This window comes from Rhipicephalus sanguineus, chromosome 5 (assembly GCF_013339695.2).
Source record: "Rhipicephalus sanguineus isolate Rsan-2018 chromosome 5, BIME_Rsan_1.4, whole genome shotgun sequence".
Lineage (NCBI taxonomy): Eukaryota > Metazoa > Arthropoda > Arachnida > Ixodida > Ixodidae > Rhipicephalus > Rhipicephalus sanguineus.
This window is the reverse complement of record NC_051180.1, coordinates 44,164,791-44,175,255: the sequence shown is the minus strand read 5'-3', so window position 1 is coordinate 44,175,255 and position 10,465 is coordinate 44,164,791. Positions and strand designations below refer to the sequence as shown.

Sequence of the window (10,465 nt, the reverse complement as noted above, 5' to 3'; positions counted from 1 at the left end):
CGTGATGTCCGCGCTCATGTTACGGAGCGTACGAAAGTCACTCGAGATCAAGGGACGCCGCTAAACGAACAAACAGAAGATGAGCGCGAACTATCAAGTGTCACAGCTCGACACTTGAAGCACGCTAGTTTCCTTCGCTGCTTCGGCCGCCTTTGCAACAGGAGCGCTGTTCAAACTGAGACTATCCATTGGCGAGCCTCACTTCGTATAGCATTAGTTTCTTGCTATCGCATTCATTGCTTCGCCCTTGCGGCGAAACTGTGACTTTTTTACTTTAAGATTACTTTCGGTTTCTCGTCTTTTCAAGCATCAATAAAGGTGTATGATATGGGACACCCTTGCTTTTCCTTAGCCCTTATCACATCTTCCTGAGCTGTAACTACAGTAATCAATGGTTTATGTGGCTTTATTAACTTGGCTAAGGGCTTTTGAAGCATAGAGTGTGTCGGACAAGCTCTGCTGTGCTGCGATAAAATAATTTTCGCTGTTCGTTTAGACGCAGTTTAAGAACGTCTAACAGCAGTGAACTAACTAGCCCGCCATAACGTATTACTGAAGCAGAAAGGCTTGCAGCGACCAACAGAAAGCTGGTTTAATGCATTTGTATGTTTTCTTTCACATGCATGCAGCACGGCACTGGCTTGCTGTCCTGCCAGAAGTGATTATGTTCCATGCTACGTTCTGAATGAACTAGCTGGGTTCAGTCTTTGTGATACGTCATTAGCAGGACACAACGAAGCAAAAAGCCTTCCCTAGTTCATTTCGCAATTGCCGAAGTCTCTAATTGCTTCCAATGTAGCCTACAGTAAAAAAGTCACAGTTTCGCCGCAAGGGCGAAGCAATGAATGCGATAGCAAGAAATTAATGCTATACGAAGTGAGGCTCGCCAATGGATACTCTCAGTTTGAACAGCGCTCCTGTTGCAAAGGCGGCCGAAGCGGCGAAGGAAACTAGCGTGCTTCAAGTGTCGAGCTGTGACACTTGATAGTTCGCGCTCATCTTCTGTTTGTTCGTTTAGCGGCGTCCCTTGAGCTCGAGTGACTTTCGTACGCTCCGTAACATGAGCGCGGACATCACGGTGAAAGCTTGAAACATTACTCTTCCCCTCACCAAGAGAAAACCGCGCGAGCAGACAGCGGAAGGGCAAGGTTCTCTCTGCGCAAATATAAGAAGAAGCGAGCGACCTCGCCGACGACTTCTAAATGCACCCGTCGCGCTCCTAGCGCCATCTCCCTGGTAATGAAGAAACGCTTATTATCGCCTGCCGTGTCTGAGTCCGTCCAGCGGTAAAGGGTGTGTATATAACGCTCGCCGTTAGCTACGTGGAGGATCTACGTTTCGTGGCGTAGTGGTTAACGCCACTCGCTGCGGAGCAAGAGGTCCCTGGTTCGATTCCGCGCTTCGGAAGCATTTTTCTGAATTATTTTTCTTTGGGGCTTTTATATATATATATATATACATACATACTTATACACATACGGTGCATGACGGCGGCGACGGCGACGGCAAAATCCAGCCGAGACTGTCCATATAATTGCTATCGCAATAAAATGCACTTTTCTATACGTTGCGAAACATGTTGCAGTGGTTTAGCTCGGCTATGCCAGGATAACGTAGCGTTAGCAAATGTTCAGCTGATTGTTCTTAGTTTTCCTGATTGTCTAGGATTAGCTTGATTATCATGCTTACTGCTGCTTCAATGACACACACATGGTATACATATTATGTGGCAGTGTATATTTATTTTGCCAGGCAACTACTTCGGGATCCGATGAGTTACGCTTCTCCGCTCTTCTGCGCCGTTGAGCAGCATTTGCGCCCTCCTTCTACATGGCTAAACCACAATGACAAACGCCAGTCACAAGCGGCTCCAGCGCAGTCTGAGACGGCGACTGCACAGCGAAGGCGAATAGCTGCGCGTGCGCCGGCGCCAGTACGTCTACCTCGACTCCTGTGGAAAGCGCAGACCGGTGGCAGGGAGTCGCGCGCGGCAGCGGCGGAGTGCGTGGGAGGTGCCGGCTCCGATGCGCCAGTTGTTTGACATCACTGATCCTCGCGCACGCGCAGCACGGCTCTTGATGAGCCACGCGAAACTGGCTCGGCTAGGCCTGTGTAGCTAACGCTACAACAGTTTATGCATATCATGCCTCTTATAAATATGCATCGTTTGCCCTGGCACATGTCCCACAGTGTACACCACCACACTGACCTACTACTTCTCGGTTAACCGCTTCAGTCCTTTTTGTAACTGTGGTCACCACTTTCCTACGTTTAATTAAATGCAGAGATAATAATTCTGCGCTGCGTAATCCTATCTGGTGCCTAAGCTATTTCTACAAGACGGCACTATTCAATGTGAGGCCAGCTTACATTCGATCTTGGAGCAGCGCTTTGATTTGTGCAGCAGCTGCACCATACGCGCCGGTAAGTCAAATTATTTGTGGTCACCAACGATGGCAGATACCTACATTAAAATACGTCCAGCGCTACCTGTGTAGCTGTTATCCAAATATGGAAACATTGCGAGCATCGCACCGAAAAATGTCGAACATCAGGGAGTGATTGATGGATGATGGTGTCCCCGTTATGACAGGGCGGTGACGAATGCGCCACCAAGTTAAAAAAATTGTTGTATTAATATTATCTTTTAACTCGGCGTAATGATTTACATGCCTAAATTAAAGTGTTCTTCCTACAAAAATTTTGCCGATCTGCCGTACTGCGCGGCGTCCACAAAGCATGCGGAGGATTGTAGTGGACCACAGTGGCGCAGTTCTCAACTCTGCATCTCTCATGAATACCACCCCGGCTAGAGCCGAGCAGGCCGCGGTGGCTCTCGCTTTACTTGACGAGAATAGGCATCAAATCTACACCGATTCTCGGCGGCTGTCAGAGCCTCTGCATCAGGTTCCGTTTCCGCCGAGGTTGTACACATCCTAGGTGAGAGTCATTTCCTCACACACCATTACGTGGTTTCCGGCTCATCTCGGGTCGCACTTATCCTCTCTGACTAACCTCAACGAGGTCGCCCACACCCGCGCGCGCGAGCTAACCCACCGCGCCGGGTTTGACGGAGGCGGTACGTCGTGGACTGATCGGGAGGTCTTTCGAGATCCTTTATTCACGTTCAACGAGGTTTCGAAGCACTACCAGCTGTCTACGCGAACGTTTCCTCTTCCGCACGAGGAACTCTCCAGGCCTCAGGCTGCCACGCTTCGAATGCTGCAGACCAGGTCTTATCCTAGTCTATCAACCCTAAGTTCTTACGCGGATGCTTTTGAACCGAACTGTCCCGATTGTGGCGCGAGAAGCAATTTAGACCACATGCTCTGGCGGTGTCCCTCCTTGCGGGGCCCTCAACGCCTCACTGAAGAAGAGTGGTGCGCCGAGCTAAGGAGCTCGAATCTACTACACCAGTTAAGGGCCGTCCAGAGGGCCCACGACGCGGCGGTGAGGCTTGGCCTCCCCGTCCCCACGTGGGAGCGGCCCGCGGCGCTGCCGCCCTGAACGGCTGCGGTGCTCCTCAGGACTATCTTAATAAAGTTCATTGTCTGTCTGTCTGTCCTATAAAAATAAACTTTATAGATTCACAGCCCAACTTCTTGTGCCTTACGGCAGATTTTACCGTAATTTACCCAATACCCATTTTCGTACTTTCTCTGCCACCAATCTCACCACCGCATGTTACTTACTTCTCCCGTAGACCTGTAGAACATTACAGTGCTGTTCCTAGAACCGAAGGCTTCTTGTGGGCTGGTGTCCAAACATACATCCTAGTGGTATATTCGCATTCAATGAGAACATGCTGCGTTCGGCACGAGACATCCAGCGCCCCCTTTTGGTGGTCAAACAATGGACGCCGCGAAACTTAATGGGTACCACTGCTGTAAAAAAGTTAGCCTCTCCCGAATTCCAATTGATAAATTAAAATGGTATTACTGTGAGAAAACAAGACGTCTATCTGAAACATATCAGCGCTCTCCCTCTCTCTCTCTCTCACACACACACACACACACACACACACACACACACACACACACACACACACACACACACACACACACACACACACACACACACACACACACACACACACACACACACACACACACACACACACACACACACGCGCGCGCGCGCGCGCGCGCGCCGCACGCACGCACGCACACACGCACGCACCACTGCTTCCTACTCTAGTTCTAAAAGAAGAGAACTGTGTTATGCTTTGGCTACAACTCGTCGTGTGCGCATGTGGGATGCCTTTATATATGTTACAGAAAAGCACTTGCACTGTTGCGCTATTTTCATACCGAACTAAAGATGCGTCGTGCTCAATAGATTAAGCCAAAGATTCATTCTGGCCGCGAGTAAGGCAACTGATACTATATACCATCGGCGGAACCTCACGCGGATCCTTTGTTTCCGAGTTGCCAGTGGACTTACCCCAAGTTCATTAAGCCACCTAATTATTATTTCATCACAATTTCTTTTTGTTCCCTTCCTTGGACACATTTGTAAGTTGAGTAACGCCATCGCCAACTCCGCCCAGGAGTTATTTTGCTTCAGGAAAGGGGTCACTTAACTTTTATGGGTCTCGCAGATAAAGCACGATTCTTGCAACGTCGCGCTCCGTCTTTTTCAATGCAACCCTAACTCAATGTGTGAAGCAAATTGCATTCGACACTGTGTAGAGTTCTTTCCATTAAAAACACAAAGGTTACTCAACGGAACGCGTCCAAAACAATTAGCTTCACTTTTCAATGCCAGGCTCTATGGGCGAACTCAATGTGCCGCACTCACGGAAAATCTGTTCCCGAAGTACATGAACTAAAATTACAAAAGTGAAAGAGTCAATTACCGTGCGTGCCTGCTGCTCCCGGCAGGACCACGTTGCGCACCGCTGGCTGACAGGCTCCACGAATAATCACGTTGCACGCTATGCACTTGAACTCAATGAGGGGCTGGTTGCTCAATGAGGATGAAATTGCGTTAACAATGTGCAAAACCTCTCATGAAAGCCCGAGATGCCACAAGCCATTAAGTACACTGGCGGTGTTTGCTGCACGTTAAGGGTTCCTTGATTGCGAAAGCCGTGGACAATGGTCAGTACCTGTCCGTTTCATTGCATCGATCATCATTTTATTGTATCCTCAAGACCGAAGAGGAGTGTATAGACCGAGAGGAGTGTATAAAAAACATGTAATCAAATAGCAAAGCAGCAAAAGTGGCTAGCTAATACAACAAAAGTGATTGGTTCATTGATTCCGGAAGCGATGATGTCTGATATGGCGAAACGAAACTGAGTTGTCCTGCGCCGGAAAGGTGGTTCCATTTCCAAGAGGTCCTTAGAATAAATGATTCGTGACAGGTTCTGCTAGGCAGCAAATTATACCAACCTTATGACTATAATCAATGCGAGATGAAATGTACAATTAGAATGTTTATAGCGTGTTTTTATACAAGTGTTACGTACGACAGTCAAGCAGTTACTCAGATGATGCATCGCCCTCCGTCACCTCTCGTTCCTTCTACGGTAACGTATTTTTTAGTTTAAGGTACCAGTTCTTTTTTCTTCTTTTGAATACTTCCTTCATGACTCGTTTTTGTTTATTACTCACGGAGCTGGTGCGCTCCAAAAGAGAGACATTGATTTTTCTCCCTTAATATCGGCTAGGCTATTAAGAGCGGAGCTCTTTAAGCTTTTCGTTGCGTCGAATAGTGCGAACAGAAACTATCATCATCGTCATCAATCGGCACGCGCTCTCTACGTCCTCATCTTCCTCTCAGTCCTCATCTTCAACTTCGCTTCTGAAACGCGTGCGCCGATTTCCCTGGCGTGGCATGTAATAACCATGATGGGTGAGAGGAGAGAACGAGTACAGAGAGAGAGAAAAAAAATAGAAAGAAAGAGTGAGAGAGAGACAGAAAAAAAAGAAAGAGAAAGAGGGAAACTCTTGGAGAAAGAAATTTTAGGCGAGGCGGGATTCGAACTCGCGCACCCACGACCTGAAGGCGAGCCTCCTAACCACTCGGCTATACAGGCACGCTAGCAGATCATAGCATAGCCTCGTATAGTATAGTATTGCGAGATGTCGGGAAATGGAAGTGGGGGTAAGGAGGAGGGAAATGAGGAGGGGAGAGAGTAAACCATAGTATCGAAAGAAAGAGAGAGAGAAACAGAGAGGAAGAAAGGGAAAGAGATAATCAAAGAATGAAGCATACCATAAAAAGAACGAGAAAGAGAGAGAAAGAAATTCAAGAAAGACAGAAAGAGAAAGTAAGAAAGAGAAAGAAATAAGGAGAGAAAGAGATAGCAAGAAAGACGAAGCAAGAAATAGAAAGAGAGAGAAAGAAAGAAATAGAAATAAACAGACAGTAAAGACAAAAAAACAGATTATTAGAGAAAAAGAAACGGAATAAGAAAAATAAATAGAAACAGGTAAGGCTGCCCAGCTCCGCACTTCCTTCAGGCTTGGCACCCCTATTGAGAAGTTGCCTTGATATTTTTAGGTAAGCACTGTGGGGCGCATGCTTCTGTGATCGTGGACAGAGATAAGTAAAAATAATTATTGAAGTCTGAACATTAAGAAAAGACAAAGAAAGAAACGCCAATGCGTTGTTCTTCATATATGGCGTGGGATTAATTAAGAACTCAGCCAATGCAAAAACAAAAAGAAATTCATTTTAGCGTGACCCCTTTTGTTCCCCTGCGCGCGTGCTTTGCTTATCACAGTCACCACAGGCCACGCATTACGCGAATTTCGGTCCTAGTAGCCGGGCAAGTCGTTCTTTCGCGGCAAATATGTTGTATAGAGCTTGGCTCGACAATAATAGGAGAAGACGAAGCAATAAATTTCCTAGTTTGCATGGTACACTTATTCCATAGTTAAACGCCTCCGCTGTATTGTTCGCGACATTTTCACGCGCACGCACACACAGACACATACGCGTGCAAGCATGCACAAATTTTCTAAGGAGGCATGTGGTTTCCTAATACATTTGACGCTTCAGTCAACCCACTCGTAGCACTGAAGAAAGCTGAAATATTTTTTTGCATACTTTCGCGCTGCACCTCCTAATCTATTGCACAGATATAACAACTAAATGTCCGCTAAAAGATCAGTCAAAAGCGTAAAAGTACCATTTTAGAAATATACAACCATGCTTCTATACCCTCATAGTGCAAAACACCAGCTCGATAAAAACACGAAGGGAAAGACCAAACAGGTCAAAGACTAGTCGTGTTTGCACTTGTATTTTTATCACGCTCTTTTTAACACGAAGGTGTTTTATGCCGGAGTCCTTCAAGACTTTATGACGTGTTTCCGTCCCGGAAATACTTCAGCAAAACACGTGATCATGTGGCAGAGAACGAAAAACTAGAAGAGAAAACATCTGGGAAGTTTGCACTAAGTCATGCAAAGCCTGGCGCAGCGAAGCTGGTCGATACTCAAGTGTTTAGGCTAACGACGGTTGTTGCTATCTTGTAACTGTTTGTTGCTAGGTCCTGGTATATGTTGAAACGTTCTGTAAACGGGAGTCAAACTCACGACATCTAGGTCTTGAACGGTAGCTGACGGACGCTGTACCCACTGCGCACAGTCACACATGCAGGAAGCGTTCACGAACGCGCTTTTTCACACTTTCCCCTAACAGTGCTCTTGGTTCGCGGGTTGGCGTCGCCGTTTAGGAGCGGTACCGTGAAGTAATGCGTGGCCTCCGCGTTTAGCAAAGCGCCGTTGCACTGTTGCTACGGCCGTCCCATTCGGTGCGTCTCCAAATAAAGTGCAATTTTGTCAACCCCTTAACACACCACGAGGTGGCGGCTTTAGCCCAAGCCTCGCTCATAGCATCCATCCATATTAAAAAAAATTGCCAGGACTGCGCAGAACACGCATCGCAGTCACAGCAAAAGCCGGAAGAGTGGCCTTTCTAGAGCCCTTTGTAGCCCTTGGGGCAACCAAAACAGGTACACATGCAATGTACCCACTATGCCATAAATCGTCATAAGTTTCATGAAGTAGGTGATGTAACTGGGGCACTGCTTGAACAACCAGGAATCAGCCTTTATTCAGTGCTGAGCAACCAATATATATAAGACTGGTGTGACGTCACCAGCCGCAACAGATACGCTTTACAAACAGCAGACAGATAACAGCATGGCAGCCCTATCGCTGTTCTAAGGCTGACGTTTCACGTTACCACATCTCGTCCCTCCCTGAATGAAGGTATCACTTCACTTGCGAAAGTCTGCATGTTGGAAACGGTCCGGTGGCTTCCGCACCCTCGTGCTACGACGCAGCGCCTGGTTGTCAATGCTCCGAGGCGAACTGAGCACTGTAGCGGAAGGTGAAGTCGGTGTCGTCACTTCGGGTTGTGTAGGAGCCCCCGGAGGCATTGGGCGTTCGGCTGCGGCGTGGCCACCTGGTTCCCGTGCTGTCGGATCAGGATTCGGTTGCGCGAGTGCCGTGGGCTCGAAGTTTGTGGCTGAGGGCATCGGAAGAGTGGAAGTAGCCGTCTCCGCTGGAGGGATTTGGTTTTGCTATCTCTCCACGTCGTCCACTTTCTTAGATGCGCCGGCATGTAGAGACCGCAGGTGATCGGCGTGGACAAAACGAAACTGATTGTGCACTTTCACCACATACGTCACCGCACTGACCACTTGAGTCACCACTGCTTCCTGCCACGACACAAGTTCTCCGCGCACAGTTTTCACGTAAACGCGCTCACCCACAAGAAACACACGCGCCGCACCACGCCTCTCGTCACAGTGTTCTTTCACGCCCTCTTGCTTATCTCGCATAGCCTTCCCAAAATCAGGTTTCAGTAAGGGAAGTTTCGTGCGCGGTTGCCTTCTTGGAAACAACTGGGCCGGCGACTGCCCTGTCACACTGCTGGGAGTGTTTCGATACGCACACAGAAATTTGTCGACTCGTTCTTGGAACGAACAGCGACTACCCGAAGCGTTCTCTTCCAAAACTTGTTTTAGCAAGGCTCGCTTGACAGTCTGCACCATGCGTTCTGCCGCCCCATTCGATGCGGCGTGATAGGGAGGAATGCGAACGTGTTTCACACCATTAGCCGACAAGAAGTCCGCGAACTCAGCGGACGTGAACTGTGGTCCGTTATCGCTTACCAGCGTTTCCGGAAGTCCGTATGCGGCAAATGTGCCTCGAAGTTTTTCCATTGTCTTAGTTGCAGACGTGGAAGCCATTGGCCAGACTTCCACCCATTTCGAGTAAGCGTCGACTAACACCAAAAACACACTCGCATCCTTGACCGCAAAATCTACATGTACTCGCGACCAACATGTTGCCGGGTACATCCACGGGTGCAAGGGTACCGATTCAGCGGCGGGTTGGACGGCCTGACAGATCGAACATCGTTGAACGTATTGCTCAATGGCCTGGTCCATTTCCGGCCACCACACATAACTTCTGGCGAGCATTTCCATGCGTCTGGCCCCGGGGTGCTCTTCCTGTAACAAGTTTAGCACTTGATCACGCAGGGAGTCTGGAATGACGACCCTGGAGCCCCACGTGACGCAGCCTTGTTCAAGTGACAGTTCACTCCGCCTGGCATAGTAAGGCTTGAGTTCCTCTGCGCAGCTGCTGGGCCAGCTATTCATTGTGAATTCGGCAACGCGGGACAAGATTATGTTTCTTTTTAACGCTCTTGCTATCATTTCGGCAGTTAACGGAAGGCACTCAAAGACTGCCAAACACTCGGCTGGTTCTTCTTTGCTGGAATCTGCGCATGGAAGTCTCGACAGCGCGTCCGCTACTTCTATATTTTTCCCGCGTCGACACTTCAGCTGATATTTATAAGCTGCCAGCGTCATCGCCCATCGTTGCATGCGGGCCGCGGCTATGCTAGGCACGGGTTTATCTTGCCCCAGAATACCGACGAGCGGCTGGTGGTCTGTGTACAGGGTGAACGTCCTTCCGTACAGGTAGCGGTGGAATTTCCTCAACCCGAAAATCAAGGCAAGGGCCTCGCGTTCACCCTGAGCGTAGTTCTTTTCCGCCGATGTCATCGTTCGCGACGCAAATGCGATCGGCCGCTCACCCTCCACCGTCTCGTGGAAGATAACTGCCCCGAGCCCGTACGCTGACGCGTCACACGACAACCCGATCGGCTTTCCTACATCATAGAATGTTAAGACGCGGCTGCTTGTGAGTAGCCTCTTTGTCGCGGCGAAATCGTCGCTTTGTTCCTTCGTCCAAGACCACTTTTGCTGTTTTCTTAGGAGCCTGTAAAGTGGCTCTGCGATTGTTGCGACATTATCCAGAAATTTGGCATAAAAATTTAGCATTCCCAAATACGCCTTTAGTTCTGTCCTGGTTGTAGGCTGTGGTGCCTGCAAGATTGCATTTTTCTTTGTTTCGGTCGGGTATATTCCTTCTGCATCAACCTTGTGACCCAAGTACGTCACGGAATCTTCAAAAAAACGGCATTTGGCTTC

At 48.6% G+C, this 10,465-nt stretch overlaps 1 protein-coding gene across 1 annotated transcript; it reads right to left on the bottom strand.

Moving 5' to 3' along the window:
* Positions 1-8,542: 8,542 nt before the first annotated feature.
* LOC125758590 (uncharacterized protein K02A2.6-like) lies at positions 8,543-10,036 on the bottom strand. The gene has a single exon (XM_049415924.1). It carries the CDS (start codon positions 10,034-10,036, stop codon positions 8,543-8,545), a length of 1,494 nt encoding a protein of 497 aa, XP_049271881.1.
* Positions 10,037-10,465: the final 429 nt, after the last annotated feature.

Coding starts and splice junctions, on each gene's coding strand:
- LOC125758590 (XM_049415924.1), bottom strand. CDS start 10,036: ATGACATCGGCGGAAAAGAACTACGCTCAGGGTGAACGCGAGGCCCTT.